The 22,671-nt window shown below is 33.6% G+C and overlaps 1 protein-coding gene across 1 annotated transcript in view; it reads left to right on the plus strand.

The window, feature by feature from the left end:
• Positions 1-17,271, plus strand: part of LOC127710637 (uncharacterized) — a 46,107-nt gene extending 28,836 nt beyond the window's left edge. Inside the window, exons 5-6 of the mRNA XM_052216577.1 lie at positions 10,405-10,431; positions 11,730-17,271. Of these exons, the coding sequence (XP_052072537.1) occupies positions 10,405-10,431; positions 11,730-16,012 (4,310 nt within the window). The 3' untranslated portion in view covers positions 16,013-17,271. The remainder of the gene's footprint in view (positions 1-10,404; positions 10,432-11,729) is intronic.
• Positions 17,272-22,671: the final 5,400 nt, after the last annotated feature.

Consider the following 22,671-nt stretch of genomic DNA (forward strand, 5'->3'; position numbering starts at 1 on the left):
TTCTTGATCCGTAAACTACTCTTCCACTAACTGAGTACAGTAATCATGCTCTACCAAGGTAGCTTTTCTTGATCCGTAAACTACTCTTTGTCTTACTGAGTACAGAAATTATGCTCTACAAAGGTAGGTTTTCTTGATCCATAAACTACTCTTTGTCTCGCTGAATACTGTAATCATGCTCTACCAAGGTAGCTTTTTTTGATCCATAAACTAGTCTTCCTCTTACTGAGTACTGTAATCATGCTCTACCAAGGTAGCTTTTCTTGATCCGTAAACTACTCTTTGTCTTACTGAGTACAGAAATTATGCTCTACCAAGGTAGCGTTTCCTGATCCATAAACTACTCTTCTTCTTACTGAGTACTGTAATCATGCTCTACCAAGGTAGCTTTTTTTTATCCATAAACTTCTCTTCCTCTTCCTGAGTACTGTAATCATGCTCTACCAAGGTAGGGTTTCTTGATCCATAAACTACTCTTTATCTTACTGAGTACTGTAATCATGCTCTACCAAGGTAGCTTTTCTTGATCCATAAACTACGCTTGGTCTTACTGAGTACTGTAATCCTGCTCTACCAATGTAGCGTTTCTTGATCCAGAAACTACTCTTCATCTTACTGAGTACTGTAATCATGCTTTACCAATGTAGCTTTTCTTGATCCATAAACTACTCTTTGTCTTACTGAGTACTGTAATCATGCTCTATTAATGTAGCATTTCTTGATCCATAAACTCTGTTTCTTCTTACTGAGTACTGTAATCATGCTCTACCAAGTAACCTTTTCTGGATCAATAAACTACTCTTTGTCTTACTGAGTACTGTAATCATGCTCTACCAAGGTAGCTTTTCTTGATCCAAAAACTACTCTTCGTCTCACTGAGTACTGTAATCATGCTCTACCAAGGTAGCTTTTCTTGATCCATAAACTACTCTTCCACTTACTGAGTACAGGGGCGTGTTTTTTTGTTCTTCGGTAGTGAGCCAGAAGAGGTCCATTTCTGTTTTTTTTGCATAGGGAAGATCTACTGGCTCTCTTCCACCGTTTCTTTTTTGATAGGTAGTTTAGACGGCAGAGGCACATAACAAACATGGCGTCGTTTAGTCTAAATGACATTAATAAATTTATGAATGCAGATATATTAGAATGTGAGCTGTGTTATAAACGTTTTTATGGTATGACAGTCTTAGTAGGACATCCCTGTAGGACGATAAGCTGGATAAATATAAGAACTACACGGACCATTACAGTTAAGGGACGACTATTTGATATTCTAGGGAAGGGATTTGATTGATTGGTGTTTTTCGCTACTTTCAACACTAAGTTGGACTATTCCGTGGTGGTCAGTTTAAATGTATAGATGAAGAATGGGGAAGGGAAGAGGGCATTATTAACTTTTTTTAATCTGTCCCTTATTATGCCTATTTTTCAGCTCTTACCAGGCAACCATATCCATATATGAAATCCTCCTGTCCCCCACCCCAATAAATGAATAAATATCAAATGGTTTTTCTTCTTATTTAACACAAGTTAAAATTGATTGATTGTTTGTTGCTAATTTTTAACGCCCAGTGACAAATATGCCATGCATGTTCAGGAATCGGTTCAGGAAAACACGAGTTTAAAAGTCAGGTATATCCCAAGTCAAACTGAACTGCTATCATTTGCAGTTTATTAGCTGTTATTTACCAGTTTTTAATATTTTTAGCAGTCTTTCAGCTGTTCATAGCATTCCATCTAATAGCAGTTTGAGAAACTGCCTTATTTCACCATTTCTTAGCATTCCTCTTTAAGCATTCATCTTAGCAGTCTGGATCTACCTTCTAAACTGTTGTCAATTTGTCAATTGGACAACAGTTATGACAGCAGTTCAATAGCAGTTTTGGTTTTAATCTTTGTTATAAAAATGCTTGGATCTGGCTGTGTTTTCAGCTTGATAGTAAACCTTTATTTGAAGGTTATTTGATCATTTTCAAATGTGCATTTTGGCTCCAAGTTGTGTGTAAATATTTGCTAGTGAAAAACTGTATTTTTGTCAATTATGAAGTTTAATTTGGGCTAAATGGAATAATTTCTCACACCTGCAGTACAGTAAGTTGAAGTTACAGATAATGCATGTGTATTTTCTGACATAACTTTGTAGGGAAAAACAGAAATAATACAGAAAGCCCCAAAAAAGGGGGGATAGTTGTTTATTCAAATAGAATATCTGATGATGAGAGGATTGTAATAAAATACTAGCATATACTAACAGTGCAAGATGTTAATTGAAAATAAAAATATGAATATTTTAATATGATTTTGTAAAAAAAACAAAAATAAATCATATTCAAGAGTTGAAAAAGGGGGAGGGAATATTAGGGAAACCTAGGTCACATATAGCTGATTGTTTAATATTGACCAAACAGTCCATTTAATGAAATTAATATATGTTACTTAAATTTTTTTCAGAAAGTGGAAACATAATATATTACATGTATTAAGAATTATTTTGTTTAATTCCAAAAGAGAAAGAGGAGATAACTGTTTTCTTTTGGTCCACACAAAATATATATAGTAGAAGAGATTTAGTAGTACATTTGGTAATTAAATAATAATAAAAATAAGATAACTTTTAATCTGAAAATCATTTAGTCAAGGTAATAAATAGTATCTTAAGTAACCACTCTTATTGAATAAGTTGCTTTTTATAAGCACTGATATTTAAAGTGCTTTATAGTTCTTAACTGTTCCTATTATTCTGCCACTGACATAATTAATAAGGGGTATAAGGCCAGGTACAGTACTCACAAAGCATGTTTACACCCCTTAACAAGTCGGTTATTGGATTAAAATAGAGTCATTTGATTGCAGTTACTGCTCAAATCACAAATATAAGTTGGTGCAACTTTTTGAAATTTCAACAAGACTTGCAGTAAAATATTAGAATTTTATTTTTGCATTCATATCTTGTACAATGTATATTCATGTGTACCTTTGTATTCCAACTTTTGACAGATCTGATAGCATTCCATAGCAGTTATTAGCAGTTTAGAAAGCCATATTAGGATGTACAACTTAGCAGTTTCTATGAATATTCATTATTGATAGCTGTTATTATAGCAGTTCTCATGAATATTCAGAGAAAATAGCAGTTTTTGAGTATCTCATTTAAATTTTTCGTCAAAATTAACTGCTAAATAACTGTAAAGGCTAAATAAACTGCTATGGAATGCTATTGGAATGCCTATATGCAAATTAACTATTGCCTTGAATTTGGCAACTGTGAATGCTAATGAACTGCTAAAGAACAGCTGTCGAGTAAGAACTGTGAATGCTAATAAACTGCTAAAGAACTGCTGTCCACTTTGACTTGGGATAATATAAAAACGAAGAGATGTATGATTGCTAATGAGGCAACTATCCACCGGAGTTTAAATATGAAGTTGATGTAATCAATTATAGGCAACCGTACTTAAGGCCTTCAACAATGACAAAACCCGATACTGTATTAAAAGTCGTCTATAAAAGGCCCGACGTGAAAAGTGTGAGAAACAATTCAAACGAAAACTAACGGCCTAATTATACATAACAAAATAATTTACAAAATATCACTGAAATATGGGTCGAGACATGAACCAACGACAACCACTAAACTATATACAGGCTCCTGACTTGGGACAGGCACACAAAGAATATGGCAGGGTTGATATAAAAACGAAGATTGCCAATGAGACAACTTTCCACAAGAGACCAAATGACACAGCAATTAATAGCTATAGGTCACCGTACGGCTTTCAACAAAAAGCAAAGCCCATACCGCATAGTCAGCTATAAAAGGCCCCCAAATCACAAATGTAAATCAATTCAAACGAGAAAACTAACGGTCTAATATTAATGTACAACAAAATGAACGAAAAACAAATATATAACACAGCAACAAACGACAACCACTGAATAACAGGCTCCTGACTTGGGACAGGCACATACATTTTTTTTGGTACATACAGAATGTGGCGGGGTTAAACATGTTAGTGGGATCCGGCACAACCCGCCCCCTAACCTGGGACAGTGGTGTAACAGTACAAGAACATGTTTGTGAGCGCACAACCCTCCCCGAAGCTGGGACAGTGATGTAACAGTACAATATAAGAACAACCTGCACAAATCAATTACAATTAGATTAACTCAAAAGATCGGTACGAGACACACAAAAGAAAAACAACTTACATTAAGACAATAGACACAAAGCACCGAAATTAGAGTATTTGCAATTACTGGAAGTTTGTTCAAAGCTAATTACAACTAGTACTGAAATAAATCTTGTTCTCCCAGACTGAAGTATCAATCAGTACACAACCAACTGATTTATTAAAAAAAAAAAACAGTCTGAGAAATGTCTGGTAACGTTATTATAAAAAAGAAGATGTGGTATGATTGCCAATGAGACAACTTCCACAAGAGACCAAATGACACAGAAATTAACAACTATAGGTCACCGTACGGCCTTCAACAATGAGCAAAGCCCATATCGCACAGTCAGCTATAAAAGGCCCCGAAATGACAATGTAAAACAATTCAAACGAGAAAACTAATGGCCTAATTTATGTACAAAAAATGAACGAAAAACAAATACGTAACATATAAGCAAACGACAACCACTGAATTACAGGCTCCTGACTTGGGACAGGCACATACATTGTATACTTGCATATAGATCCATATACAATGAAAATTTTTGAAAAGTGGTGGTCCGAAGGTTTTGACCATCGAAATTTTGCAATAGAAATAATAGTTAGGACCAGAAGATTTTCTTCAAGGACCACCAGAGAAAAATGATTTTTAGAACTTTCCGATATCTTTGCTTTATACAAAAATAATCCAGTTTGGTTACTTTAAAAAAATTGGATAGACAAGATGTCCATTTTGATTATATTCGAGACAAACATTGACGAATTTTTGTGCAGTATAAGATTATTCTTAAAAATCAAATAATGGGGGTTTAAGCCTGATTTGTCTAGCAAAATTGAGTTAGAGGAAAGAACAAAGAAAAATGTCACGAACAGAGCATGTAAAGCAAAACTCTATCCGGATGAAATATCATCTGGGGGAAAAAATGTTACAGAAGTTGTTGTTATTTTTTTACAGTCATGTCTACCGGACGTATCTTAATTTGCTATAAAATCATCGTAAACTCCATTTATGTCATCCAACATAACAAAAATCTGCTATATTCGACTGTAAATTGAATTTTTGTTTTATTGGTCTTCCGTAGAATATCTCCAGAAGAGGTCCAGATTCATTTTTTTGGACTCTTCACCAGAAGACATTCTGGAGATGTGCAGAAGAGACCAATAAAACACGCCCCTGTATTCATGCTCTACCAATGTAGAGTTTCTTGTTCCAGAAACTACTCTTCGTCTTACTGAGTTCTGTTATCATGCTCTACCAATGTAGCATTTCTTGATCCATAAACTACTCTTTGTCTTACTGAGTACTGTTGCTATGCTCTACCAAATGCAATGAAGCATTTCATGATCCATAAACTATTCTTTGTCTTACTGATAACTGTAATCATGCTCTACTAATGTAGCATTTCTTGATCTATAAACTACTCTTCGTCTTACTGATTACTGTTATCATGCTCTACTAATGCAGCGTTTCGTGATGCACAAACTGCTCTTCGTCTTACTGAGTACTGTAATCATGCTCTACCAAGGTAGCTTTTCTTGATCCATAAACTACTCTTCGTCTTACTGAGTACTGTAATCATGCTCTACCAATGTAGCTTTTCTTGATCCATAAACTATTCTTCGTCTTACTAATTACTGTAATCATACTCTACCAAGGTAGCTTTTCTTGATCTTTAAACTACTCTTCGTCTTACTGAGTACAGTAATCATGCTCTACCAAGGTAGCTTTTCTTGATCCATAAACTACTCTTCTTCTTAATGAGTACATAAATCATGCTCCACCAAGGTAGCTTTTCTTGATCCATAAACTACTCTTCTTATTACTGAGTACAGTAATCATGCTCTACCAAGGTAGCTTTTCTTGATCCATAAATTACTCTTCTTCTTACTGAGTACAGCAATCATGCTCTACCAAGGTAGCTTTTCCTGATCCATAAACTACTTTTCTTCTTACTGAGAACAGTAATCATGCTCTACCAAGGTAGCTTTTCTTGATCCATAAACTACGTTCCTTCTTACTGAGTACTGTAATCATGCTCTACCAAGGTAGCGTTTCCTGATCCATAAACTACTCTTCTTCTTACTGAGTACTGTAATCATGCTCTACCAAGGTAGCTTTTCTTGATCAATAAACTACTCTTCGTCTCACTGAGTACTGTAATCATGCTCTACCAAGGTAGCGTTTCCTGATCCATAAACTACTCTTCTTCTTACTGAGTACAGTGATCATGCTTTATCGAGGTAAGTGTGCCAACTATATTTCTTATTCAGTCATCATGTTCTATCATGGTTGGCCTTCATTTTTGAATCAGCCTTGCTGGATCTATGTGATTACTCTGGTTTTGAGATGGTGCAGAAAACTATATGAAGACATATCATGAAACTATTTATGTGTCTTTATGACTTGCAGAAACTTTCTAAAACCATATTTTAATCATCAACTGCCAACTTTTGACATGTTATTTGCCCTTAAATTAAGAAAAGATTGATTGAACAACCCTTTTATTGTAGAGATACACTTGCTTATAGTTTCTTTGTAAATCAAAATTGATAATGATACTATTTATGAATTAATTTGAAAAAAGTAATTGTACATCAATTGAATCAGTTGATAAAAACTTTAAACGTATTATATTAGTATCTTATGCTTGTGTAAGTTCTTGTTTAATGATATTTGTGTCAACAGGTGTATTAATATATTTAAGTTGATTCCCACACTTTTTTGAAATGGTATTACTCCAATTCTTTCCATACCCATATAGAACTGAAATGTTTGCCGCAAATTTGCAGCAGACTTGCTGCAAGCTTGCAGCAAACAAAAACCTTGCAGGAACACAGAAAATAGTGTTTGCAGATGTTTGCCGATAGCTGCAAACTTCCGGCAAATATTGCAGCGTTTTGGGGCAAGTTTGCAGAAACATCAATGTTTGCCATAAGATTGCAGGAAAGTTAAGAAAATAACGAATGTTTGCCGCAAGTTACCAGAAATCTTTGATCATTCTATATGTTTGCCGCAAGTTAGCAGAAAACTTTGAATATTCTATATGTTTGCTAGAACATTGCATGAATAACACAATATTGACTGGCATGCCTAGTTGGCACTTCCTGGATGCTAACAATTTGAAATTGTGGGCTAGGTCATGTTGATTGTGTTTGATAAATGTTACATATATATAAGAGATCAAGGAGACATTTTGGTTCAATAATATAGGATATTCAATATGTAATATTGTAAGTACAAATTATGCATAAAACTGTTGATTTACTAAAATAAATAATGTCAACATCATACATACCAGTATAATTAACCCTTACCGAAAAATAAGCCCTGCGGCAAGTTTGCCGCAACCATTTTACCTTGCAAATGAAGGTTGCGGCATGCTTGCTGCAAACATAATTATGCAAATTAGATTTGCCGCAAGCTTGCGGCAATTGTTTGTTGCAAACTTGCGGCAAACTTGCAGGAACTACACATATACCAATGTCATGTGTGAAGACACATTCAATTTATCTCTTTCAAAGTACACAGCAACATTTTGAAAAGAATTCCTGCCTGTAACTGTTAATAAAACAGTCATTGAAAGAATTCTTGCAAATTTAAAGATTTAAGGAAATACATACATGCATTTGAGTTTTGAAAAAAGGGGGCAGGGGTTATTCTCAAATGACATTATATACCTGTATTAAGAAATGAAAAAGGATAAACATCCAATGTGTGTTGGGTATAAAGCTAGGTAATAATTGCATTGCAGAATTGAACTTAATTTTAATAAACATGATACAGTTAGTGACATCAGTTACAGAATTCAAACTTATAATACTTAGTAGCTAAAGTTTTTCAAACACACACATATATATATATAGTTGCTTACTTAATTATGTATGATGGTGACATTAATTATTTTATTTAAACATGCAGTTCTATGACTTATTTGTACTTACAAAGTTACCTATTGAATATCCTATATTATTGAACCAAAATGACTCCTTGATCTCTTATATGTGAAATGCATTTTCCAAACACAATCAACATGACCTAGACATAATTTCAAATTGTTAGATTCCAGGAAGTGCCAACTAGGCATGCCCAGTCAATATTGTGTAATGCTTGCAATGTTCTGGCAAACATATAGAATGGTCAAAGTTTTCTGCAATCTTGCAGCAAACTGTTTATTTATTATCTTAACTTTCTGGCAATCTTACGGCAAACATTGATGTTTTTGCAAACTTGCCGCAAGCTTGCAGCAAAAAGCTGTAATGTTTGCCGGAAGTTTGCAGCTAGCGGCAAACATCTGCAAACACTATTTTCTGTGTTCCTGCAAACTTTTTGTTTTCCACAAGCTTGCTGCAAGTCTGCTGCAAGTTTGCGGCAAACAATTCAGTTCCATAAGGGAAGTTAGCAACTATATATGTTTGAAATACTCTACATGCTTTAGCTATTATAAGTTTGAATTTTGTAACTGATTAAATGTATACGGTTTAATAAAGTGAATGCAATTATTACCTAGCTCTATATATGCTAAATACACATCTGATATTTATCCTTTTTTATTTCTTTATACCGGTCGATACATGATATCGTTTGAGAATGACCCCCGCCGCCTTTTTCTAAAATGAAATGCATGTATGTATTTCCTCGAATCTCATTAGTTTGCAAGTATTCTTTCAATGACTGTTTGTATATAGGCAGCAAGTTCTTTTTTAAAATTTTGATGTGTCATTTGAAAGAGATGAATTGAATGTGTCTACACACATGACATTGGTATATGTGTAGTTCCTGCAAGTTTGCCACAAGGCTTATTTTTCGGTAAGGGTAGACAAGTAAGATTCAGTTTGAGTATCAACTGTCATGATTTTCAAATAATTACACCCAAAGGTGCAAGTATTAATTGCAAACAACCCCAGTCTAAATTCACCACAGGTAATATCTCATGACCTGTTACACAATTAGATAGACACAATTTATTAAACACCTAATTGAATACACACCTTCTTCACCTCAATAGTAAACCTACAAATGCATTTTTTATTTTGATCTACACTACATTTAAATTGCTAGCTAGCTGAATGATTGATCAGATGTTGGTTTTTTTTCAAAGAAAAGACAAACATGAAAAAAATATGTATAAAAAATGTTTTATTTCACTTGTAAAATCAGTGTGATTATCATCTGTCAATAATCAAGTTCTAATTAATTAGTTACAATTATCAGAAATTTGGTTGAAACAATAAACACAATTGCATAACTTACTCTTACCTGAGCATTTTCTGCAATACATTTTTTTTGTGTTCTACATTGATATCCCATTATATTGCTATTTACATGTAACAGTAATTGGAAATATCTCAGCATTAGGTATTTGTACATTTAATATGTGAATACAGGAAATGTATATTTTCTTAGCATAGAATGTCAACACCAATTTAGGTAAAAAATAGTATTATTTTTTTTTAACTTTTGTTGTTGAGAAACTGATTTGCAAGGCCTCTTTCTGGAAATTATTAAGCCAGTTATTATTAATGACATATAAAAAAAATATATTACTTGTTTGATGATTTCACTTTCCATTCTTGGCAATACCATTAAATTGCAAATATTTAAAAAAAAAAAATTTGACAGAGTCTAAATTGAAATATCAATAGATATCAATATTGCATCACTTTTGGGAAATTCCCTAACTTTGGACAACAACATAGATATTTTAAGTAAGATTGGAAATGGAAAGAGAAAACAATATTGAAAAAAGTATGGTCAGAAAGATTATCAGACTAGCTTAATGAATATAGCTGGATCACAACATCGACGATGTTTTGATTTCTATATTGTACCAATGATAATGCTCATTCAATAATCATGCTTTATCAAGATTGGATTATCATCTTGCAGAATACAGTATTCATTCTCTATCAGGAAAGACATTATACTTGAACCAGCCCTTTCAACAGCAAAGCTTTGAAATGATACCATCATACAACCCTGAAGGAAATCGTAGTACAGAACAGAAAAGAACATCCAAATTTTAGAAATTTATCTGATAACATGTTTATATCGTTATTTTAAAGCAGTAGGTGAGAGTTCACAGGTGAATGTCTCTGGTATTCATTTATATTGGTGTATATGCTGTACATAAATATCATTTAAAAAGAACAAAATGAAGATAGCTTTTAAAATGCCTATTATTCTATAACATGTAGGAAATAAATAGTCCAATGTATGATTTTTTTCTATTTCCAGGTCAAAGTAAGCAAAAAAGACTTGAGGGTAATTATTTACTGTTAGTTAATCCATAATGTTCTATGAGAAAATTAAAATAACAAAAATACTTAACTCCAAGGAAAATTCAACTCAAATGATGGAAAAACTTAGGGTACAATAGACAGCAGTCAACATTGTATTATGATCTATATAAAACAACAAACTACGTCAACAAAGAAAAAATGACATGCCGACACGATAAAACACAGCTCTCTCTCTCTCTCTCTCTCTCTCTCTCTTTCTTGACCTCTTGATGTTTCTCTTCTTAATTGATCTGCTAGATATGAATATCGCCTTAATTTACGGAAGTTGGCTATTCTTCAAGGTTATCTTTGAAGGTAAAAATAAAATATGTAACATATAGGTGTTCAACCTTAAGACTAGGTCGCATTCTTCGATCAACATATTACCAAAACCTTTAAAAACTTTATTGACTTTCATCTAATTGGAGAATAATTGCTTGTAATTAGCAGAAGAAATACCAGACTGTCTGTCTGTCCATTCGTAAATCAATTTTCCACACTTTTTTTGCATGTTTGAAGATATTGATTTGATATTTGGTGTATTGTTTTATGACAAGTTACAGATCAAGTTCGAATTTTGTTCCGGTCTGATGATTTTGTGCAGAGTAATGTTTCTTGGACTTAAATGATCAGTTTTCAACTCTTTTTTTCGTCCTACTTGAAGATAATAAATTGAAAATTGGTATATAGTTTACACCATGACAAAGTATAGATCAAGGTAACATTTATTCAAAAACAATGAATTTTTAACCAGTAGGGGACTATGTATTGCCATGCAATACTCACAGAATACTTGTTTCATGTACTATCACCATCAAGGGGAAGTTTATTTTTAATATTTTTACAAATATAATTAAGTTATAAAGATATCCTCACAAAATTTGATTTTTAAACCTGAAAATAAGAATAAACTCTATTGAAACTGGTTTTACAAATCAGAGAGTTGTGTTTCTGATATAGTTTTGTCTTGGGACATACTCCCGCCTGGCCCTTAAATAGGGGATTAAACCTGGTTTTATAGCTAGCTTATCCTCTCACTTGCACGACAGTCGCTGAAAATTCCACCATACCGACAACAACATGCGAAAAAAAATAAACAGACACAACAGGAAAAAATGTCAAAAATAGGGACACAACAGTCAACATTATGTTATAATCTTTAATGCTATAAAAACAAACAAATATATCAACAAAGAAAAAAAATTGATTTAAACTGATTTCTTTTACATTCTAACATTGAAATACATATTAATATTAATATCTATTTGAATATATTTTTAGGAGATACAAAAGCCCTTATTGAAGAAGATTTAAGAGAGGATACATTTGTGACTACTAAGGTGGTGACAGACAGCTTATCATTGTTGAAACAGGATGGCGTCTTGTTAATAACAGGACATGCAGGCACAGGGAAAAGTCGGACTGGTCGCCATGTCCTACATATGTTTTGCACTGGAGATACTTCATTCAAATGTATAAAGCTAAATACATTGAATGAATTGGAAGATATTGTCAGTAGAGAAGACAATGTTGCGGTTTTACTTGATGACATTTTTGGTGAAACAAACTGTATTTATAATAAAGAGAAGGATGCACCAATTCTTGACAAAGTTCATGCATATGTTTGTAAAGGTAACATTAAAGTCATTATAACTATCAGAGATACAGTCAAACGCCAGTGTCAAGAAGTGTTTGACAGTCATAGATTATTCAAATTTAACTTTATTGATCTAAGTTCAGACAGATATATACTAAGACGGGGGGAGAAAAACACTATTCTCACTAAATATATGAAAACCGTTCGTCAAGCAGTACATGATGGCAAAACAGGGTTTGTAGACTGTAATGGTGATACGATTTTAAAATCGGACGAAGTTTGGGATATAATACAGTGTAATCCAGTCAAAGGGTTTCCTCTAGTAGTGTATGAGTTCATCCATAATGACAAATATTTTCATCTTGGAAGCAAATTTTTTGACAGTCCAACAGAAGCCATATTAGAAGACTTAAGGACATTAAGACGTAAAGGTACAATTCACAGCAATGATAAAGCAAAGTTTATGCTACAGTATGCAGTAATAGTCTACACAGCAATAAATGATAATTGTATTTACCCTAATGATAACTCGTGTGTTATAGAGGTTCCAAAAATAATTGATGCAATCTATGGAGAGACAATAAAACTGAAAAAGTTCCACGTAGTGGATGCAGTTATGGAACTCAAAGGAAGTTATTTGATAAATATTCCCAATCAAAGATCTTACAGATTACATCATCCAACACTACATGAGAGTGTCATCATATCTTTTGCCCTGATTGACGAAGAAAATATAAACAAGATCATACCTTTAATCAGCTGGTCATTTTTCCTTAAGATGGTAAAACCAGAATCATATAAAGAAAAAGATGGAGAGGTAGTATTGAGAATTCCAACTAACAGTTATAAACTATTGGCCGATAGATTAGCAGAGTTTTACATGGCAGAATTTACATGTCTATTTTTAAGTAACTTTAGTAATACTGAAATATTCCAACAAGACTATAGTCTCCTACTACCTTGTTTATTTGAGGCTTTAGAAAAGGAAGATACCAAAGATAAACATACTGAAAATATGATCAGATACAAGGAAATGTATAGGTTTAACAGTTATTTTCAACACATGAAGAGCAAAGAATGTTTTTTTGCTCACTTACTTGATACTTTAGCCACATCAGAAAGTCATTTAGATGTATATGGTTTTGTATTGGATACATTCAACCAAATAATCAAAACCAGCAAGGACTATTACACCATTTGTTACATGAAATTTGCATTGATTTCATCTTTATATGCGGTCTGTTTTACTAAAGATATCAGAAGTGTTAAAGCCACATTGAGCATAGTTGAAGAAAACAAAATACCTGTTTTGCTTGATCAAGGTGTTATACTAACCGAAATACCAAACATAATTACCATGTCTCATGTCGAAGATGGTAGTAAAACATGTGTTTTTCTTACATTATGTATATGGAATGCATATGAAGTATTCAATAAACCAGTGTTGGAGTTCTTACTTTCAAAATACAATCAGACTCCTTTTGATATCAATTCATTTTTTAAGTTGATGTATAGGGATAAATGGATAAGAAGAGTGATTTGTTATAAAAGAATATTCCGGAGAACGCCATCATTATCTCATATACCACTTAAATGGCTGATAGAAAGATTTGCAGACCAGGAATTAACTGATGTTGACTATATCTTAGAAATTGCTTTCAAGTACCAGATGTTTGATACAGTAGAATATCTAACATCCAAATATAAATCAAATGGTACTGTTTCCTGTTTTGTATCATTTTTGAGAAAAAATATTGATAAAGTTGACTGGAATTTGAGTAAGGAACCCTATATCCAAGAACTGCTAAATTTTCTCTTTACTAAAATTAACATTACTTCAAAAGAACTGATTCCTGTTGTAACTTTAGTTTTACAGAAACATCATGTTCCTGATTATATATTTGAAGCTTTCCTACCAGTTTGCTTAAATAATACCACGATATTGACTTTAGCTTCCAAGAATGGACAGTTCTATGTTGTCAATCAAATAATGGAAAACAGCCACTTTCAAATTCAATTAGACATCCAATCAGTAATTATTTCAGCATGTATGAAAGCAGTCAGAAAAGGCACATGGCATGTACACGATCATGATCATTTACGAGATATAGAGTTGGAGAAGTTAAAAATAGTAAAATACATTATTGGAAAATTTGAATTTGATCGGTTGGATATTAAAGCTGCATGTCAACAGGCTTGTGATTCTAGAATGTTCAAAATTGTAGAATGGTTTGTTCAGAACATTGATATGACTATGTTGGATGTGTATAGCATTATGGATTCAACTTTGAAGTATTCACAGCCAGATATATTAGTATGCATACTGGAAAAGATTGAAATAGCATGTTTGGATAAAAGGAAAATTTTGAAATCTGTAGCTAAGCACTATACTGGAAAATGTTCTACTATAATATTGAAAATAGTAAGCACTATCTGGAATAGTACAGTGAAAAAGGAAGAGTTGAAAATGCAGCAAATAGTAGATACTGCCTATGAACAAAAATGTTTTGGGTTATTAAAATGCATATATAATGCATGTAATTCTAATATATCTATAGATGGAAGGACATTACTAATGTTAGCATGTGGAGATGATCAGACGATCTTGAACATTGATGATGCTTTCCCCACGTTCAATCCCCAATTTGGAAGTATGGTAACATGGATTCTTGAACATTTTCAAATAGACCCTTTGGATCTGAAATCAGGTGTGTTTAGGTTATTAAGTCAGACCCGGTTTCATAGGCAGCACAATGCCATGTGTAATTTAGTAGTTTTTATACTTAAAAAATACTTAAATTCCATTAGTACAGAAGACATAGAACTAATGATGAAAACATCTCTAGAACATAACTATTATGATCTTGTGAACTGGTTTCTGGAAAATAAAAACTATTGTTCATTTGATAAACAACTAATTCTGAATAAAGCCTGTGTATATGCTGAGATTCAAACCGTTAAGATTCTACGTGAATATTTCTTTGCTTTGGACATGACTCAAGCTATGATGTATGCTTGTAATTTAGAATGTTCATTCTCTGACAGATATTATGGTTACAACCATTTTTTGAAAGGTTTTAAGGATGTTCAAACTTGGTTGAGTCTGTTGTGGAACGAAATTGATCACGATTCCGTAGATATAGGTTTATTAATGAGTACTGTATGTAAGAAGAAAGACGTCAGTAACGAAGTAATGACATGGGTACTTCTAAATCTTCCTCAAGAACAAATTCCTATTAAAGATGTTTTAATGAGTTGTTGTCAACAGAGAAAAATTAATCATGTGAAGTATATATTTCATACATTTCAAAATGAACAGCTTGACATCAATCAAGCGTTCTTTCATGCATGTGGAAAGCAAACTTCAATGCTTTTAAACCGTGAAATAGTTGAACATTATGACATAATGCTTGTAAATTATTTTTTTAAAAAGTTTCATGACAAAGCAGATAGTTTATCTGTGGTCCTAAATGCATTACTGGAGAAAAAGAAGTATGCTGTTATACCATACTTTCTCGAGGAAGGATTTTGTGAGAACATTAAATTGAGGAATCTTATGAAAAACGCATGTCATCGTGGACATGTAAAACTAGTGCAGTGGATTTTAGAAAATGTTGCCCATGAAGAACTGGATATTGTATCTGCATTTAATGAGGCTTATGGTGCTATAAAGCATGCTAAAGGCAATTCATTTAAGAAACAGTGTGTCATGTGTTTATCTTTAATGTGGCACTATATACAGGATGAAGACAGGTTTGAAATAGCCACTTTATTAAAAGTCATGACACCAGACATGTCTGATTCAGAATCGGATGCGGATTCAGATTCAGATGCGGAATTATATTTATTTAGGGATATATGTTTGTTTAAAGATTCAGATGATTTCCTTGATATTCTGGGGACCTGGTTACTATATATAAGGAACATAAACCAGAGTATGATTTGTCAATCCGATAGTGCAATGTAAAATACTGAATAAAAAAACCAACGTCAGAAACAAAATGTATTTGATGGTCGAAGTAAAAACAAACTAAGGAATAACAGTACTGTAGTTGAAAAGTTTCAGCCGTCAATTAACGATAATTGCAGTCGCAAATGTAGTTTCACTGGCGACACGTATCGGAGGCAGTAAAACGGATATGTGTGACCGTCAAATCAGAATTGACGGCGGCAACTCAACTACAGTACTTATATACTTATTATAATGCATTACAAAAAGAAATACTTCATTAGCAGGATAAGAGCTTGTAAAATGTATAAATTTATAAAGATAAAACGAAATTCCGCAACTCTAAATAAATGATTTTTGGCGCATTAACGTCATGGCAAAACAAGGCGTCATACAAACAAAAACGCTCAAAGTTTAGATTATTTTGATACTTGTTCGATTCAGATTTGGACAAAATCTCTTTGAAACGGCGTTTTGAAGCAGGTTATGTTTAATTTTCCGATTATATTGTATAAAACGAGAAAGTGTGGATTCCAGCAATTAAATGATGGCCCAAGGCATGCTTATTGTAGATTTAACGGTCTATGTTAGCCAAGAAAAAGTTGTTGTTGAATTTAGTAATTTTCGTCCAGGTTGAAAGACGAACATGGCAACCGTGTCTAAAAATAACACATAGTGGTCAAACTATAGTTTGGGCTTATATTTCTTAATCTATAGCAATAAGGAAAAAAGACTGTGTAAAATGGTCAGTGCAATTCCTATATACCCTAAATATTTTGAGAAATCTCCACACTTGCCCTTAGTATTTTGAATTAAAACGAGCTTGGCATATACATTCCTTTGTTTCGAAAATTATAAGAACAATGTTAGAGGTGTAAACTACGAAATTAATCAGCATCTCGGAATATTAGAGAAATATCTAATCACGTTTTGAATTTATTGCCCTTCAGGTTGCATTTTGTAAATACAGCTGTTTCACAAGACACATCCCTTTTGGGAAGATATATAATATTCATCTGCTCATAGATATAGTAATTTGTTAACGTACTGGTTCCCAGATATGATCTATGTGTTTCATCTCATAGAGACATAACTTGGAATGTTACCAGTATAGAAAAACATGGTAGTGCCTAAAATTGTATTCTTAGGAGGTCCAAAAGTGGAGTTAGGGGTAGTATAGAATTTTAGTGTAAGTTTAAACTCTTAGAAGTTCAGGAATATAAATGTTTAAAAAAATATGACTATAATAAAGCCTTTGTTGGCCTGGTGTTACCTTTTCTCGTCAGTTTTTATCTAACGTCGTAATACAGTACATGATATATGAGGCATGAAGAAGGAATCCTTACAGCTGAATTATCTATCGTAGAGGATCTTACAAATTAATGTAGGATGCAGTCACAGAAATATTTATATCATAAGCACGTCTGAACCAGTGACAACTCTACGACAGATTTTATCCATCGGATCACCATTGATGGTGATACATGGCTGAACACATATTCTGTATATATAATTCGTCTAAATATCAACCGAACAATATTAGATTTGTAAATTTGCGGAAGAAATTTGTTTGTTCTTCCCTGGCCGGGATTCGAACTGGTGCTACTGAGATATCGTTGCACTAAGCTGGTCGCGCTAGACCACTCTACCACCTATATTGTATACATACATGTCTAAATTGAAAACAACGTTCAAACCTATGATTGCGTTGGATTAAAAATCGCAATTTTTATACTTTGCATGTAAAACAAATTTCGTGGTAGAGAGGTCTAAATACAGCACAAACAACATTTTCCAAAATACCAAAAAAGTGAAAAAGTTTATTTTAACAAAACGCATTTGACTAACAGGTCGAACAACTGATGTTCATTTGTACACCATATCCGGATTTCGACAATTAATGTCTCTTCAGTGATGTTAGGGATCGAAAGAGTATTTGGAAGGCCATATAATTTACCTCAATTAAGGATAGACTCTTGAATTTTAAAGAGTCGAAATAGGATGAACGGATTATATAAACCGGAGGGAAAATATAATACAAGCCCAAACTAAAAAATATAAACAAGTCTAAATTGAAAACAACGTTCAAACCTATGATTGCGTTGGATAAAAACCGCAATTTTTATACTGTGCATGTAAAACAAATTTCGTGGTAGAGGGGTCTAAATACAGCACAAACAACATTTTCCAAAATACCAAAAAAGTGAAAAAGTTTATTTTAACAAAACGCATTTGACTAACAGGTCGAACAACTGATGTTCTTAAACTCTGCTGACTGCCATTGACGATTGCCAAATAAATTGACCACAAGATGTAACAAAATGGATCTTTATATTCATTTAATACCAAACAGAAAGCAATAAACTTGCGGTGATGTTAGGGATCGGGAGGGTATTTGAAAGGCCATATAATTTACCTCAATACAGGACATCTTGAATTTTAAGTCGAAATAAGATGAACGGATTATATAAACCGGAGGGAAAAAATATAATACAAGCCCAATTGAAAAAATATAAACAAATTTAAATTGAAAACAACATTCAAACCTATGATTGCGTTTGATAAAAACCTGAATGTAAAACAAATTTCGTGATAGAGGGGTCTAAATACACATATACATATATATACATGTCACTTTTTCAGACGTACTTATTATTTATTATATATATACATAGAAATATATGCAAACCTGCTATTCAAACATAGATATCAAACTAACTTTAAGTTAACAATTTAACGGGCGAACAGTAAGACGTGTTTGTACTGAACGAAGAACTATAAAGGAAACACTGCCAGAAGCAGGGGAAAACTGAAACGCCATATAAACTAACAAATAATGAAAACAACCAGGCAGGGTAAATGAATGTCATTCTAATTCTCTTTGTTCAACCGAATGGAATTATAATTAGTACAGTGAATACGCTTATAAATACCGCAAAAGAGACAATTCCGTGTAATTTTTATACCCTGCACACAAAACCATACTGGAATACAGACACGTGAAAAAAGCACACCATAAAGAAAACAAAACACATAAGGTTGGGTGCATGGCGGACGACCCAGAGGTATGCAACATAATTTGTACTTTAACTATAAACAAGCGTTCACACATCACCAGAGTCGATTTGTAATGCATTTACGAATTATTTCGAAGATCTTTCCACATCATCATATATGTGGTATGTCAACGTTCCATGAACCTAAATGAAATGAATAAAGGATACAACGAAATTAAACGAGTATGTAAAGCCTATAAAGATATACACTTACCAGGTGGACCTATTTCTTGTGATTTAAGCTCTGTTATTAAACAGGTAAACGTAGACCAGCGTGTGGCAATGACATGATTCAAAACGAATATTTGATATTTGGTGGATCGAAAGTTGCGGAGTGTTTATCAGTTTTTCTAAATATCGTTTTAGAAAAACAGAAGGTTCCTAATGACTGGCTGAAATAATTTCTAAGTCTATTCGGCGCGACATGTGAAAACTCCCCTTTTTTACAAAAAACTCAATAACTCTAAAAAGTGTACAGATCTTTAGATTTATATAACTAAGAAGTGTGTAAAGTTTTAAGCATGAATCATAAATCATTTTTAAGATACGGCGCGACATGTGAAAACCCCCCTTTTTTTTACAAAAACTCAATAACTCTTAAAATAAAATTTTGAATCATCACAAAAAAGTTTACAGATCTTTAGATTAATATAACTAAGAAATGTGTAAAGTTTTAAGCAATAATCATAAATCGTTGTTGAGATACGTCGCGACATGTGAAAAAACACACCCCTGTTTTAGTTACAAAGTCCCGTAACTCAAAAAGTTTTAATCTTATTTTCACTAAAAAATAAACAGATCGTTTGACCATCATAAGAAACTAAGGATTTTCTTATCCCAGGATTAGATTACCTTAGCCGTATTTGGCACAACTTTTTGGAATTTTGGGTCCTCAATTCTCTTCAACTTTGTACTTGTTTGGCTTTATAACTATTTTGATCTGAGCGTCACTGATGAGTCTTATGTAGACGAAACGCGCGTCTGGCGTATTAAATTATAATCCTGGTACCTTTGATAACTATTGACAATATTTAGTCACCAGTAATAACATGGACAGCCGGATTATATATGAATGGGGAACTAGCACAGGTGCAGTCAGGAGGTTTAGACTTGAAGTCGTCAATATTGAGATCCTGCCACACGTGTTTGTAATTGAAAATTTTAGTTGCAATTGGTTTGGTATAAGTATAAGAAATAGGTACAGACTGATCTTTAAAATAGGGAGGTATTTTCGAGTGAACTGATTTATGATGAAGGATATTGCCCAAGTTGATGGCATCGATACATGTACCTTTGTTGGCAAAGGAAAGTTGAAGAAAGGACCTTTTCTCCTTTGCATCTTTTCCAATGCAAACTGGTGCGAATGTGATGAATACCTAACGGCTTATGTATAAATGGCAGCAGGTCATTAAAAGAGACATCATAGAGAGTAGGTGATGTATAATGACGATGACCATGACTGCGTCTACGTCGAGGAGTAGAGTTGAAAAAATTCATCACATTCACCGAGCTACAGAAAGATAAGATAGAATACCTATACCATCAATTTTGTCATTGCTTCCATATGGTGTCGCAGTTCCAATTGTCGAATCGAGTAGTCTTCTTTTTGTCTACGGAGAGGTGTTGCAAGATGAGGATTGTTAGTCTGGTGGTATATTTTTTCGATGATGCGAACTTGCATAAAAACGATTGAATGATCAGGCTGGTTATGTATATAATGTCGCTTGCACTTTTGTTGATGTCTGATCTATGGTCGCACATACGTTTATTTAGCCTTCCTTTCGTTTCACCGACGTATACCAATCTGCAATGGTTACACTCTAATCCGTAGACTATATTTGTTGACTTACAATTCAGATAATTGTAGCTCCTGGTAAAAAAAGACTTTTTTGTTAAATTGCTAGTGAATTGAGTATCTGTTATTAAAATTCCACACGTTTCACAGCCTTTGCCTTATATATTTCAAAAAAAGACAGTCTTGTTCAGAGTCATCAAAATCCAAATGAATTGTAGAAGAACTGAACACGGCTGCGTACGTAGATTATTGCTGTTGTTATTAGTATGATGAACAGAATGTGTCATATTAGGGATTTTTGTCATGTCTGGTGATGAGAGGACACATGCAATATCAGACGACACCGTGTCCATGGTGACGTCTGTTTCGGACCTTTTTATACTGGGCGACGTCCGAACCAGTATTCTGTTTGATCTTTGTAAATTCATGCATAGTATGCCACTGGGCGGATGATGTCCTCGAGGACAAAATATCCACCAGCAGAGACATCGACCCAGTTGTTGTAAAAGAGAGGCGAAAGATTCCAAAGGGACATTCAAACTCATAAGTCGAAAATAAACTGACAACGCCATAGCTGAGCAACACGAACCCCACCAAAAACTGTGGGTGATCTCAGGTGCTCCGGAAGGGTAATCAGATCCTGCTCCACATGTGGCACCCGTCGTGTAGGAGATGTATAAATACCCTGCCACGTCAGATCTGTTTTTATCAGAAAAAGAAGTCTACGGCAAAAGCGGACAAATCACGTTTCTAATTAGACGTATTTAGACTGTCACATCTGTGATCAGCACTCGGGATAAAAAGATTCGCGATAACAATCATCTCACGAGGAGATTTTTTATTCGTAGTATTAACTTCAGAATTTCGTTCTCATAATGTTCCAAAACTTGAATGAGTACGATAAATATCTATTAGGAAAAGAAATTGGGGTCCGGCAAAGGTAAGCACAACTGCATATCAAACACCGAAAAGAAATACATCGGCTTATTGAAGAAGGTGGGTAACTTCATGATAAACTCGTCGAACAACTTGGTTGATAACCTGTCACCTACCAGTTCTTGTGTGAACTAGAGTGTACCCACACATAACTTGGACGGCAAGTCAGGTTGAGCGAGAATCGGTACCCATACAATATAAAAATTAGAATATGTGGAATGATTGTCAATGAGACAACTCTCCACCAGAAACCAATTGATATAGAAGTTAACAACTATAGTTCATCGTACGTTTTACAAAAGACTCCGTGGGAAGGACCTCAGTGAAATGACTATGAACATGAAGGTTTGCTACACGTCCGAGTGAATATAACTCTTCGTGGCTATCTACCTAGCATCTGGCGTGCCTTCGCTGAAGGACATCTTTAAGAACTTGTTGGGTCATGTTTATGTTAAACTGTGCACTACTGCAAAATAGAAGTGAGCTGTAGGTCTAGCCACGGTGTAGCTTTGTCAATATGATTAATTCATTTCAGGAAGGCGATATTAGTCAAATTGTCTTCAATTCCTTTGTCCATATCGTAAACTTGGATATCATATGTTTGGTGGTTTGTTTAGAAATTGAGACATTTCCACCGCAAATATGAATGGATTTTCGGGGAATCCTTGTACCTTTTTTTTCGCAATTTAGCGTAACCTGTAAGAACCCTTTGTGGTTCGATTTTTCGGAGTGAAAACAAATCTCAAATAATAAAGTTCTCTATGATTCAGTTCTTTGCAAACAATTAATAAGTGTTTACATCTTGTTATGTGGCAATCTGCCCTTTAAAACAACACAAGTAATTAATTTCAGTATTTTATTTTAAATAGCAACATTTCCAATGTTATGGT

The sequence above is a fragment of the Mytilus californianus genome, unplaced genomic scaffold (assembly GCF_021869535.1).
Source record: "Mytilus californianus isolate M0D057914Y unplaced genomic scaffold, xbMytCali1.0.p SCAF_8, whole genome shotgun sequence".
Lineage (NCBI taxonomy): Eukaryota > Metazoa > Mollusca > Bivalvia > Mytilida > Mytilidae > Mytilus > Mytilus californianus.